Here is a 19928-nt window from a genome sequence, read left to right as displayed (position 1 = left end):
TGTGTAGCAACATAAGGTTTTCGGGGGGGAAAAGGATTTGGAAGGCATTTTTAGAATCATCCTCAGGTCTAACCACTGGCAGTGGCACTGAGCCACTAGGGCTGAGAAGGGCTCCTTATACACCATCAATTCCATGGCATATTGATATTGATACCAAAATATGTAAAATCCAATTGTAAAACGTGTTAATTTAACTTGTGTACAAATATTTGTACACAAGTGTACATGTGGTTTTTTATCATTAATTGACATTGTCAAGTGGCATAGTGGTGCTAGTGCTACAGTGTTGAGATTGATATTTACACTGTAAGATGAACACATTTACCGGAAAATAAATCTTTACCCACTGCACCCACCTTTTCATAACTCTCTGCCTCAACGTGTTTATTCTGCCGGAGCTGCTTGACCACTGACTTGGGCAACATCTGGTTCAAGAGGTCCTCCGCTAGTCGCCTCTGTTGTTTCAGGTCCTTGGTCCTGTCCCTCAGGCTGCGGGCGTAATTCTGAATCCACTCTGTCATCTGCTTGAAGGACACCATCACCAGAGGGTAGATGAGACAAGCCAGGACCAACAGGCACACCCTCATACTGAGGCCTGAAAACACGGCCCGGCACGTCAGCCTTAGAGCTGGCACTGCCCGGGCCAGCAGGCACTCCTGGGCGTTCCTGAGGGCTCCTATGCCAGCAGGAGACCCGGCGGGCACTGTGTTAGCTCCTGCTTTAGAGGTCTGCCACAGAGCTGAACCTAAGATATATGTGTGGGGCAGACGAGGGGTTGAGTTCGACTCGGGGTCCACGTTCTCCAACCAGCAGACCTGCAGATTATCCGACATTACCTGGGCGAAGCTGAGATAGCTGAGCGCGTGGGTCCACTGGTGCTGGAAGTCAGCTTGCGTTCCGACATGAGGGGCGTCCATCAGCTGACGGTTGAGTTCAGTGAACGCCACCAGGAGTCTTAGAGACAGCACATCCCTCCAGCACGGATAATCTTTGACCTTGGCTACACTCTCCTCTATGGTTCCCCACGCGTCAAGAAGTCTGGATATGGCCACCGAAAACACAGACTTTCCATTGTCATCCACGCCATCACTTTCCCTCGTAGAGTTTAAGAATTCCGAGAAGTCTCTATTCAACTCCTGGCAGAATCCTGTCAGGTTTTCACTGCAGGGGTGTCCTTGGTCGTCGCTGTGACCCTTCATGTCTTCACAGAGTCGACTGACCATGGGCAAAATCACCTCCGAGACGCGGGCTCCTTCGCCCGTGTCCACATCTTTTGTCCACAGACCTCTCATGTTTTGAAGTCCACTGATGAGGTGCAGGAGAGCCAGCGTCCTGCATGATGTTAGCTCGTAATAAGCGTCCTCTGTTGTACTCAACAGGTCAAAGTTTGAGCTCAGGTCAAAGGACACAGAGCCAAGCAGGGCCAGGAAGGACAGCAGGCAAGCTGTCAAAATACGATGAACACTGCGGTTATTGCCAAACAGGGACCATAAGACAGAACACCGTGACCTGCAACAGATAAATGGAATCAATAGAAACAATGACCTGAATGAGTCCCAAATAGTGGTAGAATAGATTAAGCCATCATGATTGTTCACATTTTTAAGTTAAAAAAAGAAAGGAATCAAGCTATTTCTGAAAATGTGTATGAAGATAGGGCTTATGCCTTTTTCTTTGGCATTAGTAGCCTAAATAGAACTAAATGTTTATAGATAAGGTGCAAGGGTAAAATGCAAGGTTGACATTATTTTCCCACCTACTCTTCTATCCTATGCCTTGAGGATTTGACTTGCACTTTGGCTTGCCTTGGGCATTTAAAAGCACTGGTGTACATCATTCAGCCAAATACCAACCAGCCTATATTGGTTTCAGTCGGATGAACTCTCCCCTACTCTCCCCCTATATTATTAATAGTATTGAGCCAAAAGTATTTGTCTCCAAAATGTGTAATTGTTACAAAGGATAGCTCATGTAGACATCTGAGTAAACGGAGACATCACCTGGCACTAATTAAAACCAAACAACTTTGGCTATGAAAGTTCATTAATTAATAGACTACGCACAAACCTGCAGTCGCTGTCCTGGTGCCACTGGTGCGTCTTCGGAACGACTTTTCTCTTGTGGATTTTGGTGAGGGTTTCTTTCAGAGAAGCGGAGGACAAGGTCCCAGATGCAAGGCATTCTTTTTTCATGTACTCCAGCGATGACATGAGACTTTATTTTAGGCAAGCTCAAGGTTAAAATCTCTGAGGCTTATATTTATAACAAAATGATAATTTGCAAAGAAAGACCATACACTGAAATACAACGCGTGACGGGGTGTGGTGCAAACATCTCTTGGTTCAACAAGCATCATAATGACGCGCCTGCATTAGCCTAGATGAGGCGTATCCACAAGAAGCTCTTATCAAAATGCTTTCCATTTCAAACGTATATTGGCTAAACGTCCATGAATTAAAATGAATGAATAAAAAACAATAAACGATTGTGGTTATTATTTTTTCATCTGTTGCCGATCATAAAATTAAAGGTTTAATAGCCTATATAAATCAAACTGATTTGGATATTTAAAAAATAAAAAATAAAAAACTGTTTGTCTTTGGCAAGAACTTCATCACTATTTATTAAATTCAATTTCGGTTACACTGGAAATTTCATTTTAAATAGGCTAGTCTAAATGATTTGATTGATTGATTGATAATGGTTGGTTGATTATTTTATTTTCGTGTCCTGCACACAAAGTGCCCTACCCTCTTGGGTTTATAAGACACCATTTTACACTTAGAGCATGTTTACAGTTATATAGGCTACATTAAAGAGCCTGGCTGCCTGGGATACTGGAAACCTTAAGTTGTTTTTGGTTTTCATACATTTTGACTTGCTATGTAGACGGGTGGATAATGTGCAGTTTGGCGTATTTTATTTCAAAGCCCGATTTACTGTCTAGCCTAGGCTACTGATCTTTCTCATACACTTCTTAAGTGGGCATTAATTATAGCCTATGTGTTTCTCACTTTAGTTTCAATTGGACATGCTTGCTGCATCAGACCAATGTCACTATTGTGCATGCTGGGACATAAATGATGATGGGAAGTGGCATAATAACTTCTGTCTACAGCTTGCCCCGAAATAGAATTTTAGGTGACAAGCAGTGGAACTGGAAACTAAAGGAGTCAGTAGTAATGCCAACTTACTCCAGAAGGTGGCAGGCAACACAAAGGCATCTGAACTCTGTCTGAGACACGTTCTGTTCTGTTCCACTCCACGCCAATAGGAGGCTGGCTGACACACACCGCCTGTAATGTCCAGCGGAAAGAATCAAACGCTCTTCCTTCTTGTTTGATATAAGGCTAGGCTAGGCTAGCTTGTTGTTGTTGTGCAGAAGTTGTATTAATTTCCCAAACAACGACACTATATTGATTGATTAGAAATGGCCGGAACGGCGTCAGTAGCGGGTGAAGTGTTCGTGGACGCGCTGCCATACTTTGACCAGGGTTACGACGCGGCGGGCGTCAGAGAAGCGGTAAGGAAGTCACTTCATGTGGACGGAGGTGCACTAGCATCATCATGCTAACGTTAGCTAGCTGCACCATGCCGAGCAGGAGAAGTGTGTGTGTGTGATTCATTCATTGATTCATTGAATTTTTTTTATTTCACAGTATAGCCTAGTAGCCAAAAAGTGAACCCGGACATGTTGAGTACACCAACGTTTTATGTTATAAATGTTTAGTATGGGTCCCCAGCATGTAGAAACTGCCGGATGCTAACTTGCATATGTTGAGCAATTTTCATAATTGGCATAATATGTGACCATACCATTAACAACCTATAGAAGGCAAAATATTCAAAATTTCATCATGCTTTATCTAGCATGTGATGTGTCAAACTAGGGGGTTTTCACGATGCTGAATCCATTCCAAGCATTAGTTTTGAAAAAAAAAACACTCATTGGGCTTAAAACGGCCATGCCCACTTTTTTTTTTTTTTACAAAACTAATGCTTGGAATGGATTCAGAATCATGAAAACCCCCTAGTTTGACACATCACATGCTACATAAAGCATGATGACATTTTGAATATTTTGCCTTCTATAGGTTGTAATTGGTATGGTCACATTATGCCAATTATGAAAATTGCTCAACATATGCAAGTTAGCATCCGGCAGTTTCTACATGCTGGGGACCATACTAAACCTTTCTAACAAAACCTTGGTGTACTCAACATGTCTGGGTTCACAATGGGGCTTTATGGGCTGGCTACTAGACTAGTATGCAGAATGGGTACATTTATTTTCAAACGAAAGCATAAGTCGAGTAACAAAAACTGTTACTTTTTTTTGGATGATCCATGATTAAAGCATTACACTTGTTTACAACAGGGTAACCTCCAATTCATCAGAGAATTCTCAATGAAACGCACAACAATGCTGAATTAAAAATGACTCCGAAAAATAATAGCCTGCCTGGACCGCAGAACACAACGCGTCTCGTCGAGCTTGTAAGATCAGCTTGTTGTAATGTCAACATACTTCCACATACTGTGTTACTGGACCCCTTTCTTTATGATGTGCTGAGCTGAAAAATAAATGCAAAAAAAACTACACATCATTGTGACCCACATATGTCATACTTTGAATGTGTTGTGTCTCGTAGCCATGAGCGATGAGCCAACTATGCCTTGTACTTGAATGAGCTCCTCTGTGGAATTTGTGTAAACCTAGTTAGTGGTTACACTAAGTTGCATCATCAAGGGTGCTGGTGAAAGAGAGAGAGGGGGGGGTTGAACGTGACCCAGACCCAGAACCACTGCTTCATGTCAGGAACCTCACTTTCTCATGTCAGGTACCCCCAAATTGACACTAATTAGCCCGTGGACCCCCATTTGAAGATTATACCAGGGATCCCCAGGGATGGCCATATCCACTGCATCACATTTGTGATGATGGCTATAGCCACAGGAGTGTTTTTCGTGCAAAACTAATGCTTGGAATGGATTCAGAATCATGAAAACCCCCTAGTTTGACACGTCACATGCTACTACTTAAAGTATGATGAAATGTTGCCTTATATTGGTTGTCTTTGGTGGGGTATACAAAAATGGCCATAACTTTTTTTCGCGATATTTCCGGCAGAGCAGACCTCTCATTCTGTGGACCTTAATGACCAAGTGAAAAGAAAAAACACAAATTAAAAGTATGTCATGACATCACAGGTCCTCTCAAATTTTTGGTGTAAAACCTACAAGTGGATGCAGATGTACAAATTGGAAGATGGACAAAAAACACTTAACTAATAAGCAAACCACTCGAAACTCAAATAGCGACGACTTTGATTAACACTTTTATTTCGGGGGAATCCATCGAATCTCTTTTTCAATGGCGCCCAGTGTACAAAAAGGAACATTCACAAGATGGACAACAAGGTACAAACTTGAAAAGCGACATTCTGAAAGCAGAGAGAAGTAGACAGCATTTCTGTCTGTTATGTTTGTTTGGTGCAGACGGCTGACGGCTAATGGCTATAATATATTTTCTGAGAATATTGACAATGACAGGGTAGAGGATTACTGCTTTAGATTCATATGTAATTTAGAAGTCAAAGAAGTTGCATTGGTGACAGAGTTTCAAGAGAATACTTTTGTGGATATAAAACGTAACAACAAAGAGATTGTTGTTGATTGTGGGTTTAGTTTACCGATTCAGAAACAGGTCTCGTGGTCGCAGGAAACGTATTTCCTGTAGGCGGAGATGACATATCTGAGGTTTAAACCCGCACCTCTTCTAATAGAGTGAATGGAAAAGTGACTGATGTTAGTCTGCCTCAAACGTTACTCTTTTACCTGCTTTTTACTAACACTAACATTACAAAGATGCCCAGAACATCGGGATGAACCTGTGTAGTTTATGGCTGTTCCAACAGTAGTGGCAACATTAAAAAAAATACTTTAAATGCTTAGTATGAGGTATAAAGTACAGCAGCCTTGTGTTTCTAAAACAGAAAGATTGGGTATTTGTTAAGACTGACGTTATGTATCATTCAGGACCTTTCACTGCTTTGTCTCAACCATTACTCTATGGCTCTGGTCTCAGCCACCACGGTAGATATTTGACATTCGGTTTTTTTTAGTTTTTTATTATGTTGCCACTACTGTTGGAGGCAGCAGCCATAAACTACACAGGTTCATCCCGATGTTCTGGGCATCTTTGTAATGTTAGTGTTAGTAAAAAGCAGGTAAAAGAGTAACGTTTGAGGTAGACTAACATCAGTCACTTTTCCATTCACTCTAGTAGAAGACGTGCAGGTTTAAACTGCAGATATGTCGTCTCCGCCTTCAGGAGAGACCTGTTTCTGAATCGTTCTATACAGTAGGTCAGTGTCTGTCAGTGTCTGACAGTGGTACAGACTCAGAGACCTGTTTCTGAATCGTTCTATACAGTAGGTCAGTGTCTGTCAGTGTCTGACAGTGGTACAGACTCAGAGACCTGTTTCTGAATCGTTCTATACAGTAGGTCAGTGTCTGTCAGTGTCTGACAGTGGTACAGACTCAGAGACCTGTTTCTGAATCGTTCTATACAGTAGGTCAGTGTCTGTCAGTGTCTGACAGTGGTACAGACTCAGAGACCTGTTTCTGAATCGTTCTATACAGTAGGTCAGTGTCTGTCAGTGTCTGACAGTGGTACAGACTCAGAGACCTGTTTCTGAATCGTTCTATACAGTAGGTCAGTGTCTGTCAGTGTCTGACAGTGGTACAGACTCAGAGACCTGTTTCTGAATCGTTCTATACAGTAGGTCAGTGTCTGTCAGTGTCTGACAGTGGTACAGACTCAGAGACCTGTTTCTGAATCGTTCTATACAGTAGGTCAGTGTCTGTCAGTGTCTGACAGTGGTACAGACTCAGAGACCTGTTTCTGAATCGTTCTATACAGTAGGTCAGTGTCTGTCAGTGTCTGACAGTGGTACAGACTCAGAGACCTGTTTCTGAATCGTTCTATACAGTAGGTCAGTGTCTGTCAGTGTCTGACAGTGGTACAGACTCAGAGACCTGTTTCTGAATCGTTCTATACAGTAGGTCAGTGTCTGTCAGTGTCTGACAGTGGTACAGACTCAGAGACCTGTTTCTGAATCGTTCTATACAGTAGGTCAGTGTCTGTCAGTGTCTGACAGTGGTACAGACTCAGAGACCTGTTTCTGAATCGTTCTATACAGTAGGTCAGTGTCTGTCAGTGTCTGACAGTGGTACAGACTCAGAGACCTGTTTCTGAATCGTTCTATACAGTAGGTCAGTGTCTGTCAGTGTCTGACAGTGGTACAGACTCAGAGACCTGTTTCTGAATCCTTCTATACAGTAGGTCACTGTCAGTGTCTGACAGTGGTACAGACTCAGAGGCCAACAATGAAAACCTTTTGGTTTTAATAGAAGTGTCATTGACTCATTACATCTATGAAGCATTTACTTTTTAACAAGCTTCAGTTAATGGTTATGGTCATTCAAAAAGGACATTCTGTACAACCAAGCATCTAATAATAATAATAATAGCTGGAGCCGGAGTTGGCTGCCAGTTGAATATCACTGCCATAAACCCAATTGTATTATTTCCTGACATGCATTGCATTATTTATGTAATTGGTCTTGCACCGCTGGTAAAGTTTATATATTTTAATATTTTATTCAATTAATACGTCTGGCTGTCTGTGGCCCCTTTTCCACCAATTCATTTTCAGTGGAAACACTCTGAACTGGTTCAATATTAGGCAGGAAAAAGAACAGAACCGGTTCAACCCTGGTGCAAAAGGTGCCTGTATGTCTGTCTCTGGCTGTTCTTCGTATATCTCCAGAACTTTTAATCTGATCGACTAAAGTTAAACAGTCTATTTTCTATTGGAGTCAATTGGATGAGTGATTTTTCCAGAAATGGTACGGCTCGTGTTACGAACGGTGACCATGCCCTGAATAGGCAATGCAATAGTTTTAATTCCACATCAGGCATGTCTCTTCATCCCCTTTCGTTGTACCTTGATGGTGTTGTCTTGGGCAGCTGTGGCTCAGGACGTAGAGCAGGTCATCCAATGATCTGTGGGTCGATGGTTCGAATCGCAGCCGCCACATGTCGAAGTGTCCTTGGGCAAGACACTGAACCCCACATTGCCTCTAGTGGTTGCCACCATTGGTGTGTGGACGCTGGCGTTGACTGTTTGCCGCTTCACCTCCCAATGTATGAATGAATGCACTTTGAGTAAGCGCTATAAAAATGCAATCTATTATTTGTTTTACCGTAATTTCCGGACTATAAGCCACTACTTTTTTCCCATGCTTTGAACCCTGCAACGGTGCGGCTAATCTATGGATTTTTACAGCAACTAGGGGACCTTCTAAATCTATCTCTGTTATTACATTAAAACACCTGCAGCTTATAGTCCAGTGCGGCTTGTATATGTACACATTTGTGTTTTTTTCCCTAAATTTATCTGGTGCGGCTTATATTCAGGTGCGCTTTATAGTCTGGAAATTACGGTAATTCTTAAGTGGAATTATGCTACACGTTCCTATTTAAGGTGGTATGTGATCACATTTGGCATTCACTATTAAAATCCTTTCATGTTTTCATTTATCAAACTGAACCGCTTGCTGGTGGTGTCGTGGTGACTGCCTTCAAGTATTTTGCTTGTTCCGAATTCTCATGTTTCCGCTCGTGGGTTTTTCTTCTCAGGCGGCAGCACTGGTAGAAGAGGAGACCCGTCGATACAGGCCCACCAAGAACTACCTCAGTTACCTGTCCACACCTGACTTCACTACATTTGAGGTGACAAAGCCCTCAAGTCGTGGAAACCTTGTCCTGTAGATGTTTTCCCAGAGTAACTGATTGCAGAAAGGACCTTTCCCATTTGATGTACCGTATGTTTCTTTTTACTGTCCATTTTCAGACAGAAATCATGAGGAATGAGTTTGAGAGGCTAGCGGCTCGGCAACCCTTAGAACTTCTCAGCATGAAGAGGTAAATTACATCATATGGCACAACTGTCTGGTTTGGAAATTTACAAGACAAATGACACATTGAGATATGAGATATTTGTGTGAACAAAATATTCTGTGGGTTCATCGAGGAATAAACACCAAGGAACACGAAATCTTTCGACGTATTTAAATTGCGGTCCTTGGTCTGAGTTTAGACAGATTAGTGTGGAGTTTGCATGTTCTCCCTGTGTCCATACCGTAATCCTGGTCTCTAAAACTGCCTCCCCTGATGGAGGGGAAAGGAACTGGTTGGAATAACGTGTTCCTTCTACGTGCTACTTCCAGCTGGGGGTAACGTTGTCTGCTGTTAACTGTAGTGGGAGGTCATAGGAATAAGGTTAGGTTCAGGCATAGTTTTACTGAGGTTACGTTTAGGAGTAAGGTTAGTTGCTGTTAAAATATGAATGCCACTCCACCAATATGGTTTCTCAGCATGTTGGCTGCATTACCTTGGTCGTATGACTGTGTTAACTCCTCAAATTACTGTGGTTAAAACAGTGTCTCAAATAACTGCTCAAATTACCATGACTAAGCATTCATCCATGCATAAACATGGTATCAAATTTCAAAGTCTATAGTTGTTCCAATGGTTGACAGGACATTATAATTTTTGTCTTTTTGTCCGTTCGCCATTTGTAAGCAGATGCAAATAAATGACCACACTTTACTGGTCCAAGCAGGTAAGCCTGATACCGACAGAGGACAGACACAGGTTAAGGGGAAAACTGACTGGCTTAACTGACACTATGTTGGACATCATTTGACCAACTAGTGCAATACCCTTTCTTAGAGAGACTAGACCTGTGCCTGTCGGGCACCAGCCTACTGGTGCAAGTTGGGAACGATGCAAATAGGGAATGAATGCCCTACCCCAGGGGTTCCCAAACCTTTTTGGACCAGGTACCCCTTTTGGGGTAGACATTTTTCCTGGTACCCCCTCATCTGAAGCGGCCGCAGAAACCTTTCAAGTGTCCTGAGTCTTTTTGTTGTTTCTGCAGCATGCGTCCTGCTGTTACTGTTTGGGGTCACGACAGGTTGACTGATGTTGTAGTTTTAGTAATCATGTCAGCTATTGGCCCAAAGCAAACATGGGAGAAACTCAATGAAGAACACAAAATACGTTTATTGCGCAACTTGGCAGAAATGACCACGTAGATAAACGTAGATTAATGTTTTTTTTCTGGGAATTATTTCAGGTACCCCCTGGCTATGCGTCGCATTAGCCTGGCTAATAAGCCAGACTCAAATCACACTGTCGTGTGGTATTTGAGTCTGGAGATGCTGTGTATGGATCTTGTTTCCCGGGGGGCGGGTTCAAACATTTTCTCTTTGACGCAATTGGTCAGAGCTACTGTCAGTCAAAGGTCTCAAGCATTGAACGTCACTGTACCAAAGCCCGCCCATATTGCATACCGTGTCCCGATTGGCCACACCAGTTCTCTGGTGTAGGAAATGGGCGTACAATTGAGCCTCTCCAGACCGTAATCCGCCGGCAGGCAATTTATTTTTTGCCAACGGCTGATTCGGTCTGGCTTATTAGCCAGGCTATGCGTCGCGTACCCCTAGGGGTCCGTGGACCCCACTTTGGGAACCGCTGCCCTACCCTATCCTGGCATGGCCAGACTAATATCACTGCGTAGATATATATCTGTGTGGAACCTGCATTTCCAAGGGACAGATTACAAAAAATGCCTCTGTTGACAAACCTGTCCAATATTTGCATACTGGTTCCTGATTGGTCCCTCACTGCTAAGGAGGGAGTGAAATCCAATCACAACTGAGCGGTGCTGGACCAAATCTGCCAAGGGCTGATTTGTAACCCTCTGTCTGTGACTCTTTTATGCCCATAAAAGAGTCACACGTATGGAACCCAAATATGGGAAAAAACGCAGATGGACAAACACACACAGACCCCTTTTCCACCGCTTGGTTCCCAATGGGAACCGGTTCTTAGTTCATGAGCCAGAGCTCCAAAATTGGTGGGAAAAACTAGACCTATATTAAATTGTCAATACAAGTAAATTAATACATGATAACCCTTCCACAGTAGTAGCTTTTTCATATTTTCTATTATTTTGCATATTGTCCTACATAATGCATCATTTGCATATTTAAAAATGTAAAATTTGTAATACAATAAATCATTGTCTTCGTGTAAGTACTCAATTGGCGAAGTTTCATGCTGATAACAATCTAATTTTGTCCACTCAATTCATAATTAACGTTCCAATGTTGGAGCTCTGGCTCATTGGGAACCAACCGGTGGAAAAGGGGCCACAGAGTCACAGACCCTGGAATTTATAGATGGATTGTCCTCCCATTTCTTTCTTCCATACCCGTGTTTTTCTGTCTTTTGAACTCTGCAGATATGAGCTCCCAGCACCGTCCTCTGGACAGAAGAACGACATCACAGCGTGGCAGGAGTGTGTGAACAACTCCATGGCCCAACTTGAGCACCAGGCAGTTCGTATTGAAAATCTAGAGCTCATGTCGCAATACGGTACCAACGCATGGAAAGTCTATAATGAGTGAGTCACACTTGTCCTAAACGGTCCCATGTTATTTGTCACTAAGATTTGCATTATTTTTTTATTTTATGAGTCAAATATAACGGGACCAATTGCATACAAGAACAAATCAAGTTTACATTTTTATCCTTTATTTACCCAGGGTAGTAGCTGAGCACAAGTGCTCATTTTCAGCAACGCCCTGCACATAGAAACACACACACACACACACACACACACACACACACACACACACACACACACACACACACACACACACACACACACACACACATTAAAACCTGGGAGCTGACCAGTACAACCACAGTCTTATACTGTTGGCCACTAAGCAGCTCCAGGGGGAGCAGTTGGGGGTTCAGTTCCTTGCTCAAGGGCACTTCAGCAGTGTTGGGTGAGTGATGACAATCACTTCCCCACCCAGATTATTCCTGCCCGTCCGGGTAATCAAACCGGCAATCTTTCGGCAACAAGGGCGCTACTCTTACCCTTAGGCCTTAAGCCGCTGCCCCCATGGAGACTTGAATTCATGTTTTTTGTCGCATTCCTAAGCCAATCAAACACCTGTTGTGTTTTTGGTAGGAGACACAAAGGAGACTCTTTGTCTTCTACCGGAATCGCTACCGGCAGTCTAATGCTGCATTCACATGGGGGCAGATGCAAAGATACAGTCTACCATGCATCTTCAATGGAAGCCAGCGACATAAAGATGCAAAGATACATCCGACAAAGCTACAACAGCTGCCTACAAAGATACAAAATGAGATAGTGTCCCCTGTCCAGACCTTGAGATGGAGTGTCTCCTGTCCAGACCTTGAGATAGAGTGTCCCCTGTCCAGACCTTGAGATAGAGTGTCCCCTGTCCAGACCTTGAGATGGAGTGTCCCCTGTCCAGACCTTGAGATAGAGTGTCCCCTGTCCAGACCTTGAGATAGATTGTCCCCTGTCCAGACCTTGAGATAGTGTCCCCTGTCCAGACCTTGAGATAGAGTGTCCCCTGTCCAGACCTTGAGATAGAGTGTCCCCTGTCCAGACCTTGAGATAGTGTCCCCTGTCCAGACCTTGAGATAGAGTGTCCCCTGTCCAGACCTTGAGATAGAGTGTCCCCTGTCCAGACCTTGAGATAGAGTGCTGTAAGTAGTGCAGCTCAGTGGCCTTGTACATTAGTGCAGCAAGTACCCTTCATCAGAGGCCAGTCGGCGATATTATTCAATTAGTGAAAATAGCAGGTCTACAAGCGCACAATGTGTTAGATATTTTCACTTCTTCTTAATTAGTACATTTTTGAAGGGCGCCAGCCCCTCCTATGTCCAGTTTTGAGGGTTTGTGTAAACACAAATACTGTCCTAACACAAACATTGATTGACAATGAATGGCTAGTTTTGAGTGTTTTTTTTAAATTAATATATTTCTGGAATCTCTTGTTTTTGGTCCTGTGATGTTTTACCAGTTAGATTATTGTATATAATTGGTTGCACCTGTGTTTGTCCCTTGTGATTCCACCTGTTGCTCCAGGTATAGCTTTATGATTGGTTGCATCTGTGTGTTTTTCCCACGGTGCCGGCGTGGCAGCCGTGGGCATAGTTACCTGTTACACAGGTAACTATGGGGGCAGGCACATAAGGCCTTGTGGGCGCATAGTTATATATAAACTAGAGGGCGGACTGCACTGCCCCCAGCTATTTATTTCAATGAAAGTTGCTCACTGGTGTTGGAAGCACCTGGAAGAACGCTCTTCTTCCGCAGATTTCTTGATTTGGTGCCCAAATTGTAGTAGTGCTAACTCGCCTGAATGCGTCTGAATCGATTCATGAACGAGCACTCTGTGTTAAACCCCAGCTGACTTTTGACTTCACATACAAGGCAGTGAGCAGCTGAATGGCCACATTACTGCACTGTTGTCATTTTGTACATACAAGGCTTGTATGTCATTTTTTGGTACACAGAAGAAGGGTGTCTTCTGTGTAATATTAAAGTACTGTTATTTGGAATATTGTTCTAAACTTTGTTTATTGTGCATAAACAAAGACATGGGACCAGTCACCAGATACACTTGCTTATGGTATCGAGTGTGGTTCTAGCCTAACAGAGCTCAGACTGAGTTGCTGACCTGTTAACTTGTCTTTCTCTCTACAGCAATTTGGCTTTTATGATCGAAATGGCTCAAAAGGAACTTCAAAAGTTCAGGTAAGCTCTATCTTTTCAGGATTTGTCAAAACAACATATAGAGTGTGGCAAACAGTTTAATGTCGTTTTTATGCAATCAGACTTTTCTGTTTGGATGTGTGGGCTATCAAGGCCAGAAAGTAATTTTTTGCCACTCAGTAGGAGTTTCCACAAAACGTCCGGGTATGATGATGATGTCACGCGCATACCATACCCTCTTATTATCTTACCAGGCAGCCGTTTTCCCGATTAAACTTGATATTTTATTTTTTTCCAGGAAGCAAATTCAAGATTTGAATTGGCAGCGCAAGAATGATCAGTTGGCAGGAGGAGGCAAACTCAGAGAGCTGGAGTCAAAGTAAGTCTTTGTGTGAATGTCAACATTTATTCTACTGTTCTTTGAGTTGTGTACTGTATATTGATAAACTAGTGTTAGGTTGGAAAGGTATGTGCAATGGTTTATGGCAGGTGTGTCCAAACTGTTTTCAAAGGGGGCCATATTAGAAAATATTAAAACACCCAAGGGCCAACTACATCTCCTCGACTGACTAAGGGAGGAGGCTCTCTTAAACATCTGCCTCTTGTACAGGTCTATGAATGAATTAATGACTTAATTAAATATTTATTTTCGTGTCATGCCACTTTGGCCCATCCCATATGGGATTATATGACACATTTAACAAAGTACATTGAAAACAACTGACATTATAGTCCTTCCTGTTCATATTCCGAAATGCAAATTACATCAGTACATTGACCAGGCCTTTTCAAGGAATGAGGCAAATGAAAAGGTGTACTTTTGAAATAGGCCTTTCAGTTTCTCGAAGTCCTCCAACCATATAAATTCATGATTTGGATCGATCTTATTAAAAAGTCTCTCCCTAATAGAGTTGTAGAATGGACAATAAATTTCCTTTAGATCACACAGACTACATAATCTATCCTCCTCAATCTACCTGTCTCAATATGCAGACCAAGTATGCCAGCTCTAATTTGGGCACATAAGGATCGTTTCTTTTTTGACAGATTATACAGTACATAGTTTTCTGTATCATAGACATGTTTTATCTCACAGTATGTGCGGAGCTTTGGTTTACACCATATATCCAGTGCCCATCTATCCTTTACATTTTGAAAAATAATTTATTGTATTACCTTAACCTCTACTTGTTCTTTGTTATGATAATGGTCTTCATAACCAGCTCTCGAAATAATATCATACATGTCCGTAGCCCCATGCGCCCTTGATCAAAATATTGTATCTTTCTTACAATTCTATTAGAGTTCAACCCCAGTATTCTGTTCCAGACGTACCATGTGCACACTCCACTGTACCTCATTGGGTTCCCACCCCGTATCTCCTTGGATAGCCAGGGTTGGTGTGAATTTGTGTACCCCTAGGAAGTATCGAATTGCTCTATTATGCACGGTCTCACTTTTAGGGTATTGTTTAAATCCCCACTCTCCTGCTACATAATCCAACACTGGACATACACAAGCCTGGTATAGTTTGGAGTAGGTAGAGAAACCAATATCCCTCAGGTTCTTGGTTTTAGCTATGACCCCCCCCCCCCCCCTAGTGCTCTATTTACTGATTCCATCAGTACAGTTGTTCCTTTTATGAAATGCATATGCTCATCTAAATAAAAGCCCAGATATTTATAGCATTGTGTATAATTTAGCTTTGAGGCTCCAAAATGGAATTGAAAGTCACTAGTGCGCATGGCTGGGTTTTTTAAATGCATGATTTCAGTTTTCTTTTAATTTATCAAAAGTCTCAATTCTTTTACACCAGTTGCTTGCACATGTCAGCATTCTTTGTTCTATGAGTTGGGCTTGGGTTCTCCCCTAGCCTCGCGTTGCGATACTAATATACCACTGCGCTGGGCTATCCGCCTCGGGGCATATACATATGCAATAGGGGCGGGTTTAGTGTGGCTGCGCCAGGCTAGTTCTCCCCCACTTCGGTCTGAGTTTGAACTGTTGCCCTCAGTTCGTCGGCGGAGGGTGCTCCACTACAAAGACTAACCGGTTCACACTATCCTTTGTCCCGGCTGCTATTCAGCTGCTGAACAGCAGATAGCACTTTATTCTAGCCTCTTTGCACATTTTGCCCACTAATGCACTTTTGCTGACTCTGCTACTGTTGAATGTCATGATTTCTCTGTCTCTAGTGCCCTGTTCTTAGGTTTTAGTCTTCTATAATTAGGGTTTTGAATGTTATTATCTGGCCGCAAACCAATTTCCCGTAAGGGACAATAAAGCTAACCTTGAACCTTGACATAATGTGCCTTCGGACTATAACAAAGTCTTAGTCACATACATCATGCATCTCATTTAAACGATTTTATGTAACTATCATCATCAATATAAATATCAATGGTCTTTTGTTAGGTGTGCTGTGAACAAAACACAAAAATATCTCGGCCTTTTTTCAGCCTAATTTCACATTACCAAATGTAGCCAGACATGTACAGTAAGGTAAAACATGAAATAAAATGGCTTTTTTTTACCCCTTCAGAATGAGACAACAAGGAATCCTGACAAATTATACTCTGGGAAATGCCCAGGTTAATTAAAAAAATGTAAATATGTTGGAGTAATATAATTCCGGTATGAAGTCGAAGACCGTATAACCCATTTTGTCCTGACGTCAAAAAAAAAAAAACTTTCACTCTGAAAGAATATATATTCAAAGATTTGTGCCGCATTTTTTACGATTTTTCAAAAATAGCAGACCTACAAGCTCGTAGCACGCCACTCGGTGGCACGCTATGAGCTTGTAGATCTGCTATTTTTCAATAGCTAAAGTATAACGTAATGCTTTAAAACACCAAAAGGGGTTCCCGTCCAGAATGGGATAAAACCTGTCCCGGGCCACACTTTGGACACCCGTGGTTTATGGGATGACTAGTTCCTTCACTCTTAAAATATGTAAACGGTCTTGTACCTGTAATCAATTGGTTTATTATTATGGTCACCGTTCATCTTGTAGTTGGTTGGCCTGGCTGGAACCAGACAAAAAGTAAAATTTAATGAATGGGAAATTCACTGAATGAATGGGAAATTCACTGAATGAATGGGAAATTAGGCAGTTCAAAAAGTAGGACAATGTGCAATCACTGTTGAGCTCTGTAACGCCGGGGCTCCACCGGACACGTTGCGCGTGCGTCAAAAAGCGAACCGGGGCAGTTTTAATGCAGTCACGCAACGCGGGCAGTGGAGCCACCCTTCATTGATTAAAAAGGGAACATTCCCTGACGGTGACGTGACGCTGACGAGCCCGGTGGAGCCCTGGTGTCACACTGGCAAATAGCCAACTGGTTTTATTTCTCATTTCCTAAAAAATGCTGTTTGATGCCAAGGAAAGGAAGTAGTTGGTGAGATTCTGGGTGTAGTAGCCTCTGTCGCCTACATGGCTCAAAGGTATATCTCATACCGAGCATGACCGTGTGAATGTTTGAATATAATCAGGATATGATATGATAAGCTTTTTTTTTGTCTTTCAACAGTTGGGTATCTCTGGTAAGCAAAAACTATGAGATAGAACGTGCCATTGTTCAGCTGGAGAACGAGGTGGCCCAGCTCAGACAGCAACAGGGAGATGAGAACAAGGAGAACATCAGACAAGACTTCTAAAGCCTGAACTCTCGTTCCTACGATCCCCATCCGCGTTGATCTGCAGCACACATTTGCTACTGGACTACGAAATGATTGACTGCTTCTCGGGTGTGATTATTAATATAGAGATCCAAACTGAGGATATGCTCACCAGTCACCACCCCTGAAGAAGTATCCCTCAACACCTTGATGACACAGGATCTCACCGGTGATGGCTACATCACTGACACTGAACCACCAAAAGAAAAGAAAAAAAAGCTCGGCTCTTTCTTCTTAGAACTGTTAAAACATTTTTAGTTCTTATATTCTGTGAAACAGCCAGTTCTGGGACACGGTGGTGCAGTCCTTGAGTGAAGTCCTCTGTCTTTTCCAAACCGACTGACGGTGTACAAACCAGAATTTATTGCAGTTGGAGGAATGATGTGCTTTTCTATTTGTAAAAAAAAAAAGTCCAGCTCCTAAGCATATAAACATGGAATTGTTTTTTTTTTATACCATTGTAATAAAATCTTGGAATCGTTATATTTTGTCTTTGTTCATTTGCTTCTTTCTTTGGAATCTTTTACACACCGTTTTCCAAACCAGCTGTTGATACCAAAGTATGGTATCATAAGTTTACTACTACTACTTGAGGAGTAGTAGTAGTAGTAGTAGTAGTAGTAGTATAATAAGAATAATATTCCTACAGACACCGAAGACCCTGAGCCTATGAATAAAGTGAAGGTGTTGATGGAACGCTTGACGTGTGTACCAGTTATGTTTCCTATTAAAGTGGAGCCCTAAGTATTTGTAGGAGGTGACCTGCTTGATGATGTGGCCATGTATGGCATTCTTGGTGTGATTGCCAATTCACTTGGGATGGGAACCGCCACGATATGCTTAGTTGTATGTACATTCATTTGTAGGTGATGCTCATCACACATGGCTTTCCAATTCAGTTGTATGGCTATTGATGTTGGAGTTGCTTGTGGTTAGAAAAAGTCAAATATTTTGAACTTTTTTTCCCCTCCAAAATAACAGTTCACAATACTGTTCATAGTTAGCAGTTCACTAAGTGGGAACACTATAAATTAACCGTGATACATTAACACAATATACTGCATCAATATTAAAGGGGTTGCAAGTGATATTTAGATTGTAATGTTAAATAGCTGTATATTCTCATAGCAATCATTACTAAAGTGTTTGTTCAGTAACAGGATTTACATTTCCAGGTTTTGATCCTGTACCAGTTTCATCCAAACAAGATAAAGCCGGGGTATTTAATGTTTTTCAGGCCAAGGAGCCCTTAAGGTTATACATAGATTACGCAGGGAGTCTCCAACTTCTGAGCCTTTTAAATTTTTATAAAGTATTCTGACATACAGCTGGATGGTAGGCCTATGTTTATTGCGGTCTTGTCAAATCTGTTGAATGTTTTTCTCAAACCGTTTCTTCCAGATTCAGTGTATGTTGACCCAGGCATGGCCTCTGAAATTTGCAGCCACCTCTGCACAATTTTAGAGAAAATGTGCAGGGGTGTTTCTAGGCATAGGTGGTAGACTCCCCTACCCTTTTTAAAAAAAAAACGCTGTAGGCCTACGAAAGATAAGTTCAAAGTCATCAAATGGTAATTTCGGAAAGAGCAAAGATGATGTAGTTGTGTTTTTAGGTGTTTTTATGGACAATTTTAAAAGCATCTGCAGTCTGTCTCTGGTTTTCCAGAGTGCTTTGAAAAGTTCAAAGCCATTAGAGGATAATTGAGAGAGATAATAATAAAAGAGAGGAAAGATGGTAGAAAGATGACAAAAGGCATTGTAAATGCACCTCAGTCATATGCAATCAGTCTCAGCTTCCCTATTCTTCAAAACAAATTGTAATTTAAATATGAATAAATAAATCAGTATACTATCAACAATTATTTCATAACATGGCAGTCCACCTTGACGACCCCCTACCTAAAGGATCACAGACCCCCCGTTGAATAGGCCTACCCATGGGACCCCCTACCTAAAGGGTCGCAGACCCCCTGTTGAATAGGCCTACCCATGGGACCCCCTACCTAAAGGGTCACAGACCCCCTGTTGAATAGGCCTACCCATGGGGCCCCCTACCTAAAGGGTCACAGACCCCCTGTTGAATAGGCCTACCCATGGGACCCCCTACCTAAAGGGTCACAGACCCCCTGTTGAATAGGCCTACCCATGGGACCCCCTACCTAAAGGGTCACAGACCCCCTGTTGAATAGGCCTACCCATGGGACCCCCTACCTAAAGGGTCACAGACCCCCTGTTGAATAGGCCTACCCATGGGACCCCCTACCTAAAGGGTCACAGACCCCCTGTTGAATAGGCCTACCCATGGGACCCCCTACCTAAAGGATCGCAGACCCCCTGTTGAATAGGCCTACCCATGGGACCCCCTACCTAAAGGGTCGCAGACCCCCTGTTGAATAGGCCTACCCATGGGACCCCCTACCTAAAGGGTCACAGACCCCCTGTTGAATAGGCCTACCCATGGGACCCCCTACCTAAAGGGTCACAGACCCCCTGTTGAATAGGCCTACCCATGGGACCCCCTACCTAAAGGATCACAGACCCCCTGTTGAATAGGCCTACCCATGGG

The 19928-nt window shown here is 42.6% G+C and overlaps 1 protein-coding gene across 1 annotated transcript; it reads left to right on the top strand.

The window, feature by feature from the left end:
- The first annotated feature begins 3231 nt into the window (after positions 1-3231).
- Positions 3232-17846, top strand: bcas2 (BCAS2 pre-mRNA processing factor). The gene is made up of 7 exons (XM_079524148.1): positions 3232-3523; positions 8708-8800; positions 8922-8992; positions 11379-11540; positions 13674-13724; positions 13981-14061; positions 17216-17846. The coding sequence occupies exons 1-7, from the start codon at positions 3431-3433 to the stop codon at positions 17340-17342; spliced, it is 678 nt and encodes a 225-aa protein (XP_079380274.1). The 5' UTR covers positions 3232-3430; the 3' UTR covers positions 17343-17846.
- Positions 17847-19928: the final 2082 nt, after the last annotated feature.

The sequence above is a fragment of the Electrona antarctica genome, assembly GCF_951216825.1.
Source record: "Electrona antarctica genome assembly, chromosome: 2".
Lineage (NCBI taxonomy): Eukaryota > Metazoa > Chordata > Actinopteri > Myctophiformes > Myctophidae > Electrona > Electrona antarctica.
The sequence above is the reverse complement of the archived record's forward strand: the minus strand, read 5'-3'. Positions and strand labels throughout refer to the sequence as shown.